The sequence below is a fragment of the Durio zibethinus genome, chromosome 6 (genome assembly GCF_047325235.1).
Source record: "Durio zibethinus cultivar Kanyao isolate XHJ-2024 chromosome 6, ASM4732523v1, whole genome shotgun sequence".
Classification (NCBI taxonomy): domain Eukaryota; kingdom Viridiplantae; phylum Streptophyta; class Magnoliopsida; order Malvales; family Malvaceae; genus Durio; species Durio zibethinus.
The window spans coordinates 25594832-25615137 of NC_143167.1; the positions used below are offsets into that span (position 1 = coordinate 25594832).

General features: G+C 29.3%; 1 protein-coding gene across 1 annotated transcript; it reads right to left on the reverse strand.

Annotated features, from left to right (window-relative positions):
- Nucleotides 1-538: 538 nt before the first annotated feature.
- Nucleotides 539-7277, reverse strand: LOC111285176 (very-long-chain aldehyde decarbonylase CER3-like). The gene is made up of 11 exons (XM_022874471.2): nucleotides 6996-7277; nucleotides 6570-6790; nucleotides 6223-6455; nucleotides 5856-6075; nucleotides 4619-4746; nucleotides 4150-4406; nucleotides 3926-4033; nucleotides 2611-2817; nucleotides 1769-1879; nucleotides 1426-1599; nucleotides 539-918 (listed from the first exon to the last, which is right to left on the reverse strand). Exons 1-11 carry the CDS (start codon nucleotides 7044-7046, stop codon nucleotides 730-732), a joined length of 1899 nt encoding a protein of 632 aa, XP_022730206.2. The 5' UTR covers nucleotides 7047-7277; the 3' UTR covers nucleotides 539-729.
- Nucleotides 7278-20306: the final 13029 nt, after the last annotated feature.

The window sequence follows — 20306 nt, forward strand, 5'->3', positions numbered from 1 at the left end:
CCTTTTCTTCCCGTGGAGCCAGATCTTTTAAAGCAAAAAAATACCTACTAATATACTAAGTTTTCATTGGTACTAACCATTATTTTCTTCGAAAGCAAGTAATATAAATATTAAATACGAAATACTACTTAACTGTGATGTTGAGATGATATTACTGTTGAGAAAATGATGAAGATGGACATACAATTAATTTCAATGGAAACTTACAATAATTGAAAGATTCTTCTATATAACTGACCAGAAACACTTTGGTAATGTTTTACTAATTAATGATGGGAAACACTTTGATTTATATAGTACAATGGAAAATTAGACAATGCCATTCGGATTAATCGTATCATGGCCGTTCCAATTTTGATCCTAACATTTACCACTTCAAATTTTTAGAATTCATCCTTTTTTTTTTTTTCTTTTGAGAAATAGGGGACTTGAATTGAAATTGGCATTAATCAAACATTTCTTTAATCTGGAATAACAAAGTTCATTGTAAAATAAAGACGTGCAATTGCAATTTGCGAATCAAACTTATAACTATGCCTTTGCTTAATCAAGGTACTTATGGCATAAATCAATATTGTATTTAGTACATATTACATGAAAGTACTTTATGTGATCATTAGTTGTAACTCAAACATATTTGTTTGGGTCCAAACACCGTCTCATAAAAGAAGAAAGAAAACAAAAAAACCTGTTACAACCAAATATGTTTTAATTTTCATATCCAATTTTTTATTCTTTCTTCATGGTATTAATGTTTACACTTGACACTGGCCTCAAACCATGCTTGAGAGCAGCTTCCCAGACAAGATCGATTCTGTCGACATCAATTGCCCCAACTTCGTGGTGAGTCCAGCCTTCTAGATGGTGAACCACGCCTCCTGCATGGCATGCGTGAACAACTCCTCTCTCCATGGTGTACTGTCCCAACATCCACCAAAAAGTTAAAGAGTTTATCAGCTAACCATACATTTGAAGGAAAGATTAAGTGACACTAGTTTCTTTTGTCACGGCCATTGCATGTGTAGAGTGGCTAGAGAAGAAAAAAAAAAGTTTTTCTTCAGTGAACAAATTCCTTAAATTATGGATTTCCAATCTTCTTTGAGGGAAAGGTAAAATGAAATATATTTATATATTGTAAAAATCTTCTCTCTTGTAACAACCAGGTAGTCACACATTTTGTATTTGTATCATGCAAATAGCTTTTTTTTGTTTCTAATTTTGTGTTTTTTTAATTTGACTTAAGACAAAAAACTATTCAAATCTAATTTTTTAAGAGAAAAATATACATTTACTATTGAAACAAATAGTCGAAATTATGTTTATACTTACTAATAGGACTATAACTTAACTTGAGAGAAACCATGTGAACAAAATATTGTTGCTAATAAGAGACCAGAAATGATTAATGAGAAGATTGGTGCTCACCTCACAACATCCAAGGCCTTCAACATCATAAGGCAACCTCATGGCTGCAAGATCACCGTATGTGCAGTCTCTTCTGAAGGCCAGAATGGGTGGTACCACAAATTGATGAAAATGTGTTCCGGATGGAGCCCAACTTTGCTCCCTTGGTGTTATCCACTTGCCCACGATCCATGTCTATTTCATAACAACAATTCAATCAATGTTTACTATTTATATTTATTCTTCTTTTCTTCACCTATGTTCGAGCATTCATTATTTGCACGTTTTTCTTTTTAAACTTCAACTGTAATCAATAACAAGTCACTTACAATTACTTGAAAATATTGTTGTAAGTATATCATACCTTACAATTTTGAGCAGCATGGTACTTGGTCACCTGGACGAGGTAGTTTTGGCAATCCGCAGGGGCTTCCTTTTGTATTTTTTGAAATCGTTCGGCAGATAAAGTCAACATCTGCACAGTATGTCTAAGCCATAAGCAATTAATTTAACAGGGCATTAACCCCCAGTTAGGCCCACAACCATCAAGTAAATTCAGGATCATAGTTTAAGAGATGCAATATTGTTAGAATTAGATCTAGCAATATACCCCCGAGGCCGTGTTTATATGCATGAAATTGAAAAAATGAAACAGTTGTTGTATAGTCCTTTAATTTTGCTGTTTTCTTCCGTTTTGCTATGTTGTGACTGGTACCAAATACAAGAATTCTGTGAAATTTCTTGAAATCTATATTTGATTTTGTTTGAAATCCAACAAACTATGTTGATTTGGACCGGAAATTTGAAAATTCACTTGTAAATAATTGGCTATAATTAATTCCATCGTACGATCAATAAGTGAATATACTGATGTTTCGATCAAACCCAAGCCAGCAAATAAACGTTACCAATAGTAAATTAGGTAAGTAACCCCACAAAATTAATTTGGAAATGAAAAGAGCAGATCTACTTCTAGTATTAGTATTTATGAGAATCACATATGAATTTCAACTTAGCATGCAAATCCAGAATATAATAATACTGTTTCAGTTTGTGAAGATGTTGAATCACGTGTAGTGCCAGCATTAAGCTTTGCAATCATCAACATATTAACTAAAAAATATCGCTATATTTTGATCAAATTTTGTGGTGGCAAAATTAATGAAGAGAGTGTAGCGGGTGATGAGAGTTAAATTAAAGACTTACAAGAACGCGCACTCTCCTTCGACAGAGGTAGAGGGCAATTGCTCGACCGAGCTTGGAAGTAGCTCCTGTTAGAAACACTTCTTTCACATCCGTAGGAATCTCATTCAGAATAACTGCAGCTGTCAAGGTGTTGCCATGGACGACTCTGACTTTAAGGTCAGGATGTTTGTCAACAAAGAGTGTTCCTCCTCCATTCAGAGACTCATTCTGCAGACCAAGTTAAACCAATTTCGTCTTCTTTTAACTCAGCAAATTTTTGTCGACATCATTGTGCAAGAACAATAAAATTTGATGTAATAGCTAAATGCCTTTTAAGTCTTTAACTATTTCTCAGTATGATCAACAAAGAAAGGGGCTAATGCCTTGAGTAGTAGCCCCGATTACAATGTTATGTTGGTAGTTTGAATTGATTATTCTTTGCAGTACTGCTGGAATAGTTAAACCTAACAAAGATTATCATTTATTAATTTCATAGACATGCATAAAGCCCCAGCTCTAGGCATTGGTTGAGGATTTTGTGTAGTAAAAATAGTCATGTTTTGCCACATATGCATGCATATCTGTTCTGTTTATATAGAACGTTTAGAGATTCTACATTCACAAATTATGACTTACAAGGCATGAAAAAAGTCTAAATTCAAATTTTAATTATGACCATAATTGATGATTATAATCACAATAAGCCTACCCCTTATTTCACTCTTTTTCTATAAAGGGTCACTTCGGTTTGAGAGTTATATATACGCCCGTTTAAAGTTTTAACCGTAGAAAAAGGGGGAAAAATATAAAATATAGTCATATTGGAGGACACTGAATTTCTGGCTGTGACAGGCTCTCGAAAAGGATGTTCTTCAGTTGAAAGATAGTTTTAAAGACCGAGCAAATATGGTTGTGAGATAATGAATGCATGATGTAGAACTTGTGATGTAGCCTTTCTGAAATCTATAAACGCAAATATATAATCTATCAGTTTGCATCTTTGGGAGGCGTGCTGAAACACAAAAAGATTAAAAGATAGTGATGAGATGCTTTGACAGATACTAAAGTACCAGAGAGATAGTACACTCCCAGAAATGGTGTCAAGAAATGCAGAGAGAGGTCCAGACTCCAGACAGATTTTAAATGAAGGAGATGGGTTTAATTCATTTCTGATATTTATTCCTCTCAACTACCATCATCTGATAACTTCCAGGGCCCAATTAAAAACCATCTGATACATAGTGACAATTTTTTTTTTTTTTAATGTTGGAAGACAGACCGAAAGTCTACAAAGTTCAAAAAGAAAAACTATAATTAAGAAAAAAAAAATACCGACCTTATTCAATGCAGCAAGGCTAATGACCTTGACCCCCATCCTATCGGCCCGTAGAATGCCCTCCTCTATGCGCTTGTTAATGCCCTCCGTTGCAAATGGTAAGAAATACTGCAAAAATTGTAATGGCCTAGATCATTAATTGGCTCTCTAATTAATCAATACATACAGATACAGTTTGCAACAAGAAGTTTGCCCAAACTTTTTATTTCAAGTTAATAGCAAACCTGAAAGCCGAATCTAGGAACGACCCATGTCTGGTGCAGACGGCCTCTAAGATTGTAGAAAGTGAGGAGAAATGTCTTAGACCTAGCCCACATCATTAGCATAACTATAAAAGTTCCAGGCCACATAGGAACTAGAAATATCCTTGTGGAAAATGGTATTGATGCGAAAGATCTGAAGACAAATGGGACATGCATCGCCGAGGTTACGTCCACCACATGTGCTAGGAACACAAAATCTGGTACCCTCCCTTTTTTCTCTGCATTAATCGTAAATTCCAAGTTAATTTCTCCAACATCATTACTAACCCCTCCATTTATCATTAGATCATGCATTCACTGTAATTTTCAGCGTCATGCACTTGAATCATTATAGTTTTTAGTCCAATGGTTCTTGAAAGAAGAATTTCTAATAATCGTATGGAAAAAGTTTTGAAGGTTTTACAAAAACCAGACAAAGAACTGCTACTACCTGAATCTGAACTTATTTTCTTGTGTTGCTGCCAAGAGTTGGCGTTAAGTGTTTTCCCTATTGCGTCAAACAGCGGCATGAAGAGACAGAAATTGGTCCCCATCTCTGTGCGGTGCAGGCTATGGTACCTGACAAATTACAAAACCGTCCGAAAATTGCAAAATCATTACATTTTTCTAAAGAGTAAATGTGGCCCACTTCCTTGTCCAACAGCAAAAAAATAGAAAAAATACTTTTTTTCTTTCAAAATAAGTTCTACTTAAATTCATTGCAAGTTGCAAGTTATGTGATTGAAAAGTACTCCTCTATCTCAAATTATTTTGGATTCTTTGATTTTTACGACTTTAAGCCAAAAAAAAAAACCTTAATTTTAATGTATTTAATATTAAATTTTAAAATTTTATGATTTTTAATGTTAAAAAATAAAAAAAATCATAAATATAATTTTAAAATATAAAAAATAAAAATTTTAGGTGTTAAAAAAATATATAATTTTGAAAAAAAAATGAACAAAGAATATAATACAAAAAATACAAAATTTTGATTATTATGCTACCTCGTCTATACAGAAATTAATGGTGCCAATTAGGAATGATCCACGTTTTATAAATACAAGCATTGACAAAGAGTTACAAAGGATAATGGACAAGCGGCTGTTTTTTTCCTAGTTGAAAAAAAAATTGAAGCTTAAAGGATAAGGGAAGGAGAATTGCAAGTACAGCAGATAAGCTGCTATTTTTGCCATAATATTTAGTTAATAAAATCACATTATTCAAGAAGAACCAATTTGTAGTAGTAACTTTTAACATTTATCCTTGCATCTATATAGTTATGATCTAACTCCATTGCCTAGTTTCCCAAAACTAAACTTACTTTCCGGAGGAAAATTCCAACTGAGCTTTCCTTCTCAATTACATGGTGCTTTCAAGTTTTTCGACAATTACTTAAATAACCTATACTCTAGCTGTCAACCATAAAAGTCCTGCTCTGCCAATAGCACATTAACAAGTGAGAAACAGAGAAAGGTCGCACTTAAATTAATTAACATATAATTTCCCAGTCTAAAGATAGACTCAAGTATAGAAGCTAGTAAGAAACTAGACAGGAACGAAAGTTTTAGGAAATCATTCATGAATACGGTTCAATGTCTTTTTTTTTTTTTTTTTTTTAATCTCAGGAATGGAATTTCGGTATAGCACATTGATTGCGTGAGTATGAGAGAAGGGGTATTACTTACGTGGGGGTATAGAGAAAATATCTGAGGAAAGGTAACTTGGTGAAAATTTCATGGGGAACAACTTCAACATTGGAATGTCCCAGGCATCTAAGAAAATCAAATGCCAAAACATAGCCATAAATCATGCTTGTTGATCCATACCCCATTAGAACAGACCCCGTCATCGGTATTCCGATCACTATACATAATATAAGGTGCTCTAAAAATGTTGCATGTCCAGCTGCAGCAGCAAGAATTAAAATTGAATAAATGTAGATGATGGGATGTTTGCAAGTTGCTTGCATTTACTATAAGAAGTTGATCTTAATTTAAATGAAAAAATATATATATATTAAGAAAGAGATGAGTTTTACGTCAGTGATTTTACCTGTAAAGGGATGGGGTACGGAGGATGAATGGTGAAGTGAATGATAATGGGTGAAAAGGTAGCTTTCATGGAAAAACCTATGCGCCGAATAAAATAAGGGCTCCGAAATTGTTAAATGCAGTAACAGTAGAGTAAAAAATCCTTTTGGGTTCCAGAGAGGAAGGCCATCCAAGGATGGGAAGATCAAGCAGGCCATGGAAGCCAACAGAGCTTGAAGAATAATGAAATTGTCCCTGAAGGAGTACAAAGAAATGAACAAGAGAATTAGTAAATCAGATGATATTGTTGGAATTATTGTAAGCAGAATTTAGATGATCGTACAGTCTAGAAGACATTTTATGTTTTACCAGTCCCATTCTTTGTCAATCTGCTTGAAATCAACTCCTTGCTGCTTAATACGGCGATTGCGAGCAAGGAAAAGCATGTTATTGTAAGAGCTCCACAGCTGATGAACGAGTCCTCTCAAAGCACATAAAAGGAGTATATGAAGACACCAGATATCCTTAATGGTATCCTCATAGATCCATGAATACAAAACTTTTGCAGCTAAAGGGCCGTATAGCAGATACTTTGGCACACACGAGAAAAAATTTCAAGAAAAACTGATATCAGTACATTAGAAAAGAGGCAGAGAAAGAGAGAGAGAGGAAGAAAATGGAAGGAATATTACATCTGGAAAAAAAGAATAATAAAAAAAGAACCAACAAATATAGATTGACCAAATTTGAACTTTGGAAAAAGAAAAAATACATCAAGGCTGCAATGTTTCGTACCTTGAAAATTCCCAAGTTCTCCCAAGGCCAAGCTGATAGAGGTGCAACCATTTTCCTAACAGAGCTTCCCCGCTTTCCTCTGTTCTTTCTAATTTTAAACTATGTATATATTTTTTGAGGTTTTGCCTCTCAGCTCAAACAAATTTTAACAAATATAGTGACCAAAATTTGAAGCAAGAGAGAGAGAGACAGAAGGAGAAATAGTTTTCTTGGAGCCTCACAAGCTAATTTCTCTTTTCTCTCTTTTGGGCTTCTCTTCAGGACTCAGAACGGCTAAGACCTTTATAATTGTAAGTTGAGATGTCCTACTTATAGCTTCAAGGAAAAACCAACGTTTCTGATAAAACAAAAAATACAGTTAAATCTCTTAGGGCACCTTTGGTTTCTATTTCAGAACCATAGCGGTACAATTAAAGATATTTTCGCACCAACGAAAGCTGTTTGGATGGGTAATTGGAATTTTTTAACTGCATCACGTTCCTCAATTGTCACCAGAGTTAAAGAGATCAGTGAAAATTGCTAACCTACGATTGAAGACAGAAATTCTCAAATACCCTTAAATATAACTCAATTCAATCAATTTAAAAGCCTTAAATTCAAAAAGCCTAATAAAGAGGATGTGGAATCCACATATTTTATGTTACTTCCGATCTACATTTATATTATTTTTAATATCTTTTTTTTTCTTATTACTTATTATTATTAATTAATTTTATCAATGTTTATAAAAAGCATTTAATATTTTTATCACTTGTGTAATAAAATAAATTATTTAAAAAATAAATCATATAAAGTGTTCATTTTTATTAGTAATTTTTGATTATTTATTAACTTTAAAAAATATTAACATATAATAAATTTTATTATATACAAATTTTAATTTAATATATATTAAATAATTTTAATAATTTTTAATTATTTATTCACTTCTCAAAAATATATTATAAATTTAATTTAATATTTTTAATGATATTTTTTATTATATTTAATCTCATCACTACCATTATATTTGTTTCTCAATATATATATTTTCATTAATTTCAATATAATCATTCCGTTACCTAATTTTATTATAATAATAATTAATTTTATTATCATGATTATTTTTAATATTTTCGTCTATTACCCTTGACTTTTTAACAGTTGCCACGACGGATAGTTCTGGGTAGTCATCAATCGTGACTCTGTAAGACTAAGTTCTCAACGTGCTCTCATTTCTCTTGTTCTAACTGGGCACCAGCTGTAGTTTCCAGTGATGGCCTAAATATTTTTTAAAAAATATTTTTAATTAAAATTTTAAAGTAAAATTAATTAAATTTTTTATTAAAAATAATTAAATTAAAAGATATTATTATATATATTAAGTGTAAAAATTTTAAAATATTTTAATAAATTTTGATATAATTTTCTAATAAATATTTTTAATAAAAATTTTATCATAATTTTTACTGTTAAATAAATATAAATCAAATTTATATTATAAATTTTTTAAACATTTTTCACATATTATTAATTTTTTCTTTGAATTCTATTAATTATCAATTTAAAATTTTTATTAAAATTTGTATTAAATTATTTTAAATTAAAAACTTCACAAATTTAACCTAATAAATTTCGTCTAATGGAATTAATGCCTCGTGTGGTTGGAAGAGGGGGATAGATAGGGGTTTAAGTTTGTGGTAAGGACCAACTTGTAATGTTTCCTCAATTATCAGATTTTATTTTTCTCATCATTTTTAGTTTTTTCAGGTTCTTAACAAGTATTTTTTCTTTTGGTTTGTTTTTTTATGACATTAGAAGTTCATCATTCAGATTGAAATCTTAATATATGTGAGTTTGATTCAATTTTATATTTTAATTTATTAATTGGCTTGTTTTATTTAATTATTTAATAATTTTTTATATATGTAATACTTAATTATTATTATTATCGTAACTTCTTTTACACTTGTAATTTCCTAAAAAAAAAAAATTAGCATTTTATTAATAGATGCAAAGAAGAAGAGGAAGAGATCCTATGACTAAAGGGATTGTATTTAGATACTCAATTCTATTGAAAAATACAATAAAATCTCTTGGCAAAGCAAAGTGAAACGGAGAAACTATGCTTTGATTCTCATGTGCTGCACGATATCTTTACAATTACTATCCAATTAATCAAATTCTAACCCATTGGTTGTCTAAATTAGGTAATCATTCTTAATTAAACCTTGATTGTGACAATTATCATGAATGATATTCTGATAATCTCTTTACTTGAAATGATTAGAGATTTTAAATTCAAATTAACCAATTAATCTATGGATAATTGGATATATGATAGAGATGGTTTATGTACAAGAGTTCAAGTTACTAATACGAGCAATTTGCATTTGAATTTTTAGTGGAACGTAATAAATCAAGTTCAGTAAAGTAGGCTAGAGACTCTTGCCATGACATTAAAAATAATAATAACTTCAACCAGCAACCACCGAGATCTGCTAAATTCATTCACTTGGAATTGAAATTTGGTACCAACTAAATGCTCAAAAATAATGCCTATGAAGCGAAGACATTATAGGCAGATGAAAATAGTTTTACCTAAACCTTCCTATTACATTATACCGTTAGCACGATAAATTCAGTAAAATGTCTCATGAGATGTGTCATTTATCATCATGAGTCACTCAATTATATTAATCTAGCAATTATAATCAAATAGTTAAACCATGATATTAAAATATTTTTAATGATATTTCATATTTCAGTTTATTGAGTCTATAACTGATATGATAAGAATGATTTATGCAAAATTTTCTTTTACGCAGGACGTGATTTTTATTTCTAATTAATGCACTAAAAAAGAATAATGAAAAGTGTAATAAGCCTAAGATCCTTTTGGCCAAAAAAAAAAAAAACACTTATGATCCTTGGGTTTCAATCCTACAAGCTTAATTGGTTAGCTCTTAAATTCAAATGGAGTATGCATACTTTTCAGCCAAAAAACGTGAATTAGCTGAGAAAAAGGAAATGCATCAAAGGAGATAATGAGAATTCTACATGCCACTTTTTTTTTTATTTTTTATAATAGGTTGCAGTATGAAAATTAAAAAAAAAAAATTTTAAAAGCTGATCCACATGTATTACTAGGACACCAAATAAAGAATTTTAAAGAAAATATTTTTCTTTAAACACTTCAAAAATTTTCTCGAGCAATTTTTCTTTTAATAAAATTAAAAAATTTGTTAATAATTTTTTATATATATTATAAGTAGAGAACACTCCAAAATAATATCTTAAATCAGTCACTAGATTGTAGGTGCTTAAATTCAAATTTTAAATTTATTAAATATCATTTAAAAATAAATACACGAATCAACTAAATTAAATTTTAACTTCATTTTATGTGTCACTTAAATACATAACTTGCTTTTTTTTTTTTTGAGGTGAACTTTATTTTTCTAGCAATGCAATATGCAAAATGCATTAGTTATGAAAATAAATCGTGCAACTATCAAGTAGAAATATTTTTGGACCAGACTTCTTTCCCAACTAACAAGTAGAAAAAAAAATGATAATCGTTTTTGGAATTTCCGCTAACCATCCCAGCATTAAATTGGAGGGGATGGGAGATGGTGTCATTGTCGGTTTAGTTGGGGAATAGAGCCAAAGGCAAAGAATGAACAAATTTAGAAAAACCCTGCATTCCATAATCATCTCGAGTTGTCTAACAAAAGATTATTAGGCAGCGCAAATTTCTCTGCCTAAATCAAGTTTAGTGTCATTGAGTTTAACTAATTATTTCTCACATTTTTGCCCCCTTCCCCTTCTTTTTTTTGCCTATAAGAAAAGAAAAAAAATGAACCAAAGATTCTCTTTTGGTTCCATGGTTGTTTTATTATAACTCACAATTACTCTTAGAAGTGATTAAAAACCCCTTCTTTTGCTGCTAACCTGTACAAATTTGCATTAAAGGTGTTGTAACATTCACTTCTTGTGCTTCGCGATAGGCTTTTGATTATTCATGTTAAAAAATTTTCCTAATTCAAAAAATGGAAATGTAATATGCGCACATGGTTTAACCGATTATCTCAGTTTCATGTTTCCTTATGAAGCTTTAGTTTTTTTGTTTTTTTTTTTTCAATCTTTGTTGATATATATTATTTTGAAGTATATATATTTTTTAGTACATCATAGCATTTTTTATTTGTATCATACATTTAATTTTAGTACATCATAGCTTTCCTAATACCTTAGTTTGCGCAAGAGTTTTCAGTTTGCACAAGAGCTGTCTTACGCAATGCAATTTCTTGTGAAATTATTACGATTACGATAATAATGTTGTAGAATTGATTGAGAAGAATATTTAACTTCAAATTTTACAAAATTCGTTTTAATTTAATTGAATTAAATTGTTTTTACACATTTTTGTTATAGATTGCTCTCCCTCACCTGCTCATTAAAATCAATATCTCGCACCAAATATGCGTTAGGCTTCACACATAAAGCTCTTGTTGTATAAAACATTTAAAATTGAGGTCCATCTGGTATAATTCTTAATTTTGATGGATTTGACTAAATAATGTTGTAGAATTGATTGAGAAGAATATTTAACTTCAAATTTTACAAAATTCGTTTTAATTTAATTGCATTAAATTGTTTTTACACATTTTCGTTATAGATTGCTCTACCTCACCTGCTCATTAAAATCAATATCTCCTACCAAATATGTGTTAGGCTTCACACAAAAGGTTCTTGTTGTATAAAACATTTAAAATTGAGGTCCATTTGGTACTAATTCTTAATTTTGATGGATTTGGCTTAAGTACAACTTGCTTCTCTTAGGACCCAAGAAAATTTTTTTTCTAAGGACGATCCGATACCTGCAGGCTGGTTACCAATACTTTCTTAATAACAGCTTTATTTGTTTTGCTTTCTTAAATTTTCGTCAATATGGCGGACTTTTTTTCTCTCTTTTTTTTTTTTTTTTTCAAATTCTAGCTGATGGAGTACCTTCTTTCTTAAATTCATAAGAATAGAAAAGTGATATATGACTTGACTTATGCCTCTTTTAGTATTGCATCTGGGTTTCAAAACATGGCTTTTGAATGCAAATACAATGCCAAGTACACTATAATTTGTGTTAATTACAAGTTTTTTTTTACAGCTAAAAATAAGTCAATTGTAAAAGTTAATTGGAAGATGTGTTTGTGATTCAAAAACATTTTTTGGGTAAAATTAGATTTTTTTATTTCTGTAACTTTAAACATTTATTTTATATATATATATATATATATATTTGAACATTTTAATATACAAACGATACTTTTTTACAATAATATTAAATACTTAAAATTTTTAAATCATATTTATCTTATTACGCTTTTAAACACACTTTTTTTTTTCAAATTGAGCTTTTTCAAACCACAACAACAATATTAAATCAGACCTTAATATTAATAAATAAAAATTCAATACCTTAATTTGTGTAATATTTATTTTCATTAATTCATGATTTTTAAAGTTTAATTTTTTTCATTTATGATTTTTTTAAAAATATTTCAAATTTTGTATTAATCATTATTAAAAATTTAATAAAATATTTCACATCAATATCATGTCGATATTCATGTTACATAAACTTTAGTTCAAAAAATCAAAGAAACCCATTTTTTTCGCCACATGGACATGCAAGTGGACAGATATATGTGGCTCTGAGATGGTATAGCTCATCAAATTTTAATGATCGGTGGATGAAATAAATAAATTTAAAACATTTTCAAAAGTCGTAGATGATTTGAGTTTTAAAAATTGTGGATGAAAATAAAATATTAAATAAAAATCATAGATGAGTTGTGCACAAATTTATTCGTATTATTCCCGGAACCCAATAATTTAGTCCATTCTGGCTCTAGCAAGTGTTGTTTGAAATAAATTAATGTTTTATCATGCATCCTGCATCAACTGATTTTAAGTGAATTCAAAAACAATACACATGTGAAACTCTAGCAATGTGGAAAATTAGCAATTAGGGGCGGTAACAGTTGAGAAGGAAATTAATAAATCTTTGTTTTAATTTATAAAAAAAAAAAATGACCAAATAATGAGAAGAAATATTGGTTTGGAGGGCAAGGGAGATGTATGCGTGTTGGGTGGAAAAGAGTTGGGATATAGGCCGACCGACCCACGACACGCTTTAATTGCTTTCTGCCCAACGGCTTAACACCAAGAAGCTTTATAATATCACACTAGTATTTTAAAAACCTAACCAATATTGCTCAATTTTTGTTTGATATTTAAAAATGCTCAAAAATAATTAATATATATAATATAATTGATAAAATCCAAAAATCATATTAACGTAGTATTGCTTGATTATGAAACACATTATGCTCTAGAAATTTTATGATGATATCATCAGGGGAATGGTTATATATAATAATTGATCCATGAAATCATAACTGAAAATCTTTCTAAATTTAATTTATTTATTGTCTGACTTTTCAAAGTTGCCATTGACAAATTGGGAAAAAAAATTATGTACAAAATTCAGAGGAGTTATCACATATGATGATAATTAACCTCTCCCCATACTCAAATCATCGATCTCTAACTTCCGACCGCAAAAATAATTAACTAGCGAAGAGAAGAAGTAGCTAGGAAAAGTTAAAGTATTAAAGTAATTACCTAGTCAACAATATGAGGCTGGTGGAGGCTAGGTGGTAGGCGAAGTCCGTTGTGTTGTTGATATCGATGCATACAGCTGGGCATGAGATACCTCATTACGAAGACTGTGTACATGTTGTTGATGATCATTAATCATGAGACTGTAGTGTAGTATGCAAGTATTTGTTTCTTTGTTACCTTCATGTCAAAATCTATTACTTCTAGCGACCATCTAACCACCTTATTAATTTGTCTCGCCCTTATCATTATTGCATCACATCAGTTGGTTAAGTTTAATTAAAATGGTGTTTCGTCACCATTTTATGGGTGTTTTTCTTTTTGATGATTTTTCTTATTTTTTCTGTATCTAAACTGTTGTTTTTCTTTATGTCCTATCAAGATTGCTTTGATTTCTTGTCCTCGATCTTTTTGCTTTGTGTCTTAATTTCTTATTTTTATCTCATTTGGATTATTTTTGGTTTTTAATGCTTGTTTTAGTCTTTGTCTTTCTTGTTGATTGTAAATTTTAAATTTATTATTTTTCAATGAGGGTGGATGAAGGGAAGGTGACCGGTGGAGTGTTGGGGGAAATGATTATACATATACATATACATATATATATTTTAAATCAAGGGGTTATTTTTAACATTGGTCGACCTTTGTAGTATTGTTATTTGAATAAAACTTATGAAATTAAATAAGTGTTACTAATTTTTAATTAAATTGAGTTTTAGTTGCTTAAATATGTTTTTCATTTTTCATCATAAGATATAGAAACTATTAGTGTATATTATTTTTAAACTTTCTTATATTCTTTCAGTCTCAAATGATAAGTTTTTTACATATTAACTTCACAAAATTAAGTTAATTTTGGTGTATATATGTCACAATGGTTTTAGGGTTGTTAAAGAAATTTAAAAAACACACAAAGATTCGTGATCAATTTTTTTGACTAGATACAATTAATTACCTAATAAAATTTATTTTTTAATAAAAACTTAAAATTAATTAAAATTTATTAAAAAAATAATTTTTAAATCTATGAAAATAATTTGAATTCGAAAGTACAATTATATGAGAGGATCAATTAGCATCTTCACAATGTCCATTTTAAAAAATAATATCAATTAATTATGTGTTATCTTTTAATTTTGATAAAAAAAACTTAAATTTTGATACCTAAAAATAATTTCTTTAATTTTCTTTATTTATCATAATTTTGATTTTTTAATTTTCTTCACAAAATTTTCTTTTTTATTTTATAAAAAATTTATTATTTTTTTATTTGAAAATAAATTAGAACCTCGTTGAAAAGTTCTCAAAATATTTTAATACGTTGGTAATGTTAAGAGAAATTTTCTTATCTAAGGATTTCTTATGAATCACTAATCGAATTTCTTTAAAATCCCATTTTTAGAGGCTCATGTTTTTTAATTAATTAATGCAAATAATATTAATGTATTATTATATGCAACCTTATTCCAAATGAAAACTTATTTTTATTTTCTTTTATTTTTTAATTAAAAAATATATTAAATGAAAATATTTCGTATTGAATATTTTCCTAAATACTTAAATAGTTTGATAATATTTTAGAAAAAATCCTCTCCTAAAGATTTTTAATGAATCTTTATTTGGATTTTATTAATATCTCATTCTTGAAAATTTTTTATTTAGTTTAAGATTAATATATATGCATGAGATATGAGTAACAAAATATGATATGTATGTAATTGTACTTAATAATCTTTCTTATTTTTTATTATTATTTACTACCCATTATCTTATCTACTTTCCTTTTTGTTCATTATTTATTATTTATTGTTTTATAATGTTGTGATTTTTTATTGAAAAAGAAATTAAGATCTTGTGTATTGAATTTTTCTATACCCCAATATTTTGGCAACATTTAAAAAAAATATTTTCACTTAGAGATTTCATAAAAATTACTATTTAGACTTCTATAAAATCTCATCATTTAAAAAAATATTTTTTTCTTATTTATTATATTTATTATTTTTTTAATAATCAAGATAAATTAAAATTTACCACTCTTAGAAATTAAGTTTTATTTTTACTAACAATATTATATATTTATTTCAAAGGTTGTCATAACTTATAGATCCATGAATCTACTGCTAGATATGATTTTTAAGAGTCACCATCAATTTTTTTTGTTCAGTGTGATTGACCACATGATAAAATCTGTCCTACTTAAAGTAGAGTGCCAAGATTGACTTAGGTATCTTTAAATAGTAAATTCTGATCTATGAAACTAAATTTTAGGTTCGAGAATACAGTTATGCATTAGAAACGTTATAGTACCCTCACAACACCCATTTAGAGGATGCTATTAGTTTGATTTCAAATTATCCAAGCCCTAAACATGTTTATAATTTATCAAAATATTTAATATTGAAAATTAATCTTAAAATTACTCAAATAGTTTGGTAGTAATTTAATATAATTTTTTCACCTTAGGAGTATTCATGGAGACTAGTGTTCTACCCTGAAGAGGCTTCGTCATTGGATTTATTGATGTATTTTACTCAAGAAAATAATTAGTAAAATCCTCCAATAGTTTGGTATGATTTACTTTGATACAGATCTTTCAATAATTTGATGAAATTTTATTATAAAATATTTATAAAATTTTATTTTTGAAGAAATTCATTACATCTTCCAAGAGTTTGGTAAGATTTAACTTAAGATGCAATCATCCAATAGTTTGGTAGGATATAATACAAAATACATTATTAGCAATTTTTTTTGGCAAAAATTGATTTATGAAGTTCTCTAATAGTTTGGTAGAATCCATAAAATTTAAATTTGTGAAAAATCCTCCAATAGTTTGGTAGGATTCATGAATTTATTTGAAAAGAGAATTTTTTTTCTTTTGTTTTCTAGAAATAAAATAATAAAAGTAATTTACAAAAATATTTAAAGAGTAATAAATTGCTTAATTTAAAATTAGTAAAATAATAAAAATAAATAAAATAAAAATAAGAAAAAAATGAAAAAAAAAACTAAAAATGAAAATTACAAAAATAAAATTAGAAGAAAAAAACTTGCAAACTGATCGAGTTGAACACATAGGTCATACGCAGGTCAGCAGGTTGATGTGTGGCTTTGGGACCTTCAAAATGGTGTTATTTTGACATAGTATAAAAGTAAAGCCTTTTAGACTCTTCTCAAAATCCTTCAGTCATCTTTCTTTAGCCCAAAATTCTCTTTGTCTTTTCTCTAAAAAACCCAAGAACAATCCATCGAAAACTAGATAACCCGTCAATTTCTCGAAAATATCGCTGAAATCTCATAAAAAAATTCAAACTCCGTTGGAAAATTCAACCAAAAAATTCAAACCTTCAAACCATAAACCTAGTTTTTCCAGATTTTCCCATATTTTTCCAGATTATTCTAGAAATTCAACCCGAACCTAGAAATTCAAACTTTAAACCAATAAACTTCAAACTCTTAAACTTTCAACCTAGAATCTTTAAACTAGAAACTTCAAAACCTAGAGATTTCCCCAAAAAATCTACTCGTCAGAAACCCTAAATTCAAAAATATTTCCTACCCAAAAATCCACATGTTCCATTCCTTCTAGTTTTGTGTTCAATTTATAGGCTACCTTGATAGAAATTTTAAGGTTCCAACAGAACCAATCTAAGCTTGAATCTTGGGATTCGATTCTGTTCAATGTAAATTAGGCAAATTTGTCTAATTGAAATCTCTTTGTTTTAGTCTTGAATTAAAACCTTTGACTATGCAAATTGAATCCCTTTTATTATATGATTGATTGCAAAAAAAAAAAGAAAATAATAATAATAATAATATACTAATAATAATAATATAATATAATAATATAATCATAGTAACAATAAACACCAATTGACCTTGGACTCATATGAGTGTCTATGGCTGTCCTTCTTTGCACATCCCTGTTAAATAAGAAAGATGCAAAGATTTAGACATCCACTCTATCCAGGCCCAAAAAATGAAAATCAGTAGGCGAAAATGATTGGGATTGAGCCACAAGTTACAAAGATGATCTGGACTAAGTTGAGATCGAAAACGAGGGATCAAGATCAAACCGTGAGTAAAAAAAAATGATCTGGGCTGAGTCGAGATTAGAATGATCGAGATTGAACCGTTGGTCAAAAAAATAATTTAGATCGAGCTGAGATCAACTGAATGACCAGGTTTGAATCCCTTGCTAGAAAAATGATCTGGACTTAAGCAAGATCGAATGATCAAAATTAAACCATAAGTCAAAAAAATGATATTGATCAAGCCGAGATCAACCAGGATTAAACCACAAGTCTAAAAAACTAAATTGACCTTGACCTAGTTGAGGTAAAAAATGAATGCTTGGGGTCTAACCGTAAGTAAAAAAAATGATCTAAACCAAGCTGAGATCAAAACAAGTGACAGTGATCGAACCACGAGTCAGACACATGATTTGGACTGAGCCAAGATCGAAAGCAAATGACTGAGATCAAATCGCAAGTAAAAAAGATGATCTAGACTGAGTCGAGATCAAAATAAGCGATAACTGATAATGCAATTATGTATGTGCATGCCTTGTATAGAATACAAATGAGACTTTAATTGTGGTACTAAAGTTTTAATAGCTTTTTTTTTTTTGCATTCATATCTCTATCTATTTCTCGGAAAAAGATTGTAAACCATTCTTTGCTACTCAAAATAAGCACTTATCTTCATCCCAAATAGAGCTTTCAAAGTCACTAACTTTATCATACTTTGAATATTTTATCTTTGGCCCTCGTCCCTTTCAGTTCTCTCACAGTAATACACAATCTCTCATGACATTACTCAATTATTAATCATTGTCTCAATTTCAAGATATAAGATGCAAATTGTGCACTTTTTTTGTTATGACAAAACATAAAAAGGGAAAGGCAAATATTGAAAGTGGGGCACAAATTTGATGAAATGAATATCATTTATTTGGATAAGAAGTAAATTACAGATGACGACAAAGAAACAAAATAAAGGTGCATAAGGATGGCTATTTGGGATAGCGATGCCCTAAGATAAACAATCATATAATCATGATAACAAATCTTGAATTCTTCAAATACTTAACCATAAAATGCCCCCGGTACTTCAAAGCTCTTCGAAATTTACTAATTTTGGTACGCCTCTCAAATGATGCCATATCTTTTTTTTATCCAAGTCGCCTTTACAAGTTTTCAAGTTAGATAAACTCTTATTTAGTTTATGCCAACCTTTTGGGTTTTCAACTTAAACTTTTTTTTCTCTTTTTTTTTCTAATTCTTTTAAACAAAGTATTTCTTCACAATATTAGAATTTATGATATTAGAAAGGTCATCTCCATCCACCTCCGACAAAATTAGTGCTTCTTTTAAAAAGGCTCTTTTCACAATATACGGTCCTTCTCAATTTGGAGTCCATTTTCTCCTATCATCATGTTGACTCAAGAGAATCTTTTTCAACACCAACTTTTTTTTTAAATTGATGAGGTTAGACCTTTTTGTCATGAGCTCTCATCATTTTTTTTTATAAATTGATAATGACAGAGTGCTGCTAATCTTTTTTCTTCAATGAAGTTCAATTGCTCATAGCACTCTTGGATTCATTTAGCTTCTTCTAACCCCATTTCTCTTAAAACTTTCAAAGATGAAATTTTCACATCTACTGACAATACGACTTTCATTTCATAAACCAAAAAAAATAGAGTTGCTCTAGTGAAGGTGCGTACTAACATTTGATAGGCATGTAGAGCACAAGGTAATTTTTCGTATCAATCCTTATATGTTTCATTCATTTTTTTTAGAATTTTTTTAACATTCTTATTTGTACCTCTACTATGCCATTCATCTTTGGGTAGTATGAAGCTGAATTATAATGTTTAATCTTGAATTGAGTACATATCTCTTGCATTATCTTGCTATTCAAGTTCTTTGTATTATCTGAGATGATCTTTTTTTAAAGTCTGTATCTATAAATTATTTCTTTTTTGATAAATTTATAGACTACTGATTGAGTTATATTCGTAAAAAAAGTTACGTCGACCCATTTAGTGAAGTAATTAATCATCATAAAAATGAATCAATTCTCGTTTGATGCTTTTGAGGTAATGAAATGAATGACGTACATTCCTTACATAGAAAATGGCCAAGACGATGTCAAAACATGTAAAGCAGTAAGCGAAGCATGAATCTTATAGGCATAAATCTGGCATTTATGACACTTTTAAACATAATTAATACAGTCTCTCTCCATTGTTAACTAATAATATTTGCTCGCATAATCTATCTTACAATCATATGTCCATTTCTATATGCTCTACATATGCCATCATGAACCTCTCTAATGATCTTCTTAGCCTCAGAGGTACCTACACAGTGCAATAACACTTAATCTCTACTTCTTTTATATAAAATATCCCCATCTAAGAAAAATCCCATAGTCAATCTCCTCAAAACTCTCTTATCATTTTTTGTTGCTTGATCCAAGTAACGTTCAACCCTTAAATATTGTAAAATATCATAATACTAAGGATTTTCATATCATTCCTCCTCCATGCTAGTATAATGCATCGGCATATCCGTGACATCTATCTTGATGGGCTAAATTTTAGTATTATTACCAATTTGTACCATTGCAGCTTAGATGGCC

Excerpts from the sequence above, each read along its gene's own strand:
- LOC111285176 (XM_022874471.2), bottom strand. The coding sequence starts at position 7,046 with ATGGTTGCACCTCTATCAGCTTGGCCTTGGGAGAACTTGGGAATTTTC. Across the intron at positions 4,747-5,855 it reads TATTTTCTCTATACCCCCAC|GTACCATAGCCTGCACCGCA; the intron begins GTAAGTAATACC and ends GTAATTTGTCAG. Across the intron at positions 1,600-1,768 it reads ATGCTGCTCAAAATTGTAAG|ACATGGATCGTGGGCAAGTG; the intron begins GTATGATATACT and ends GTTATGAAATAG.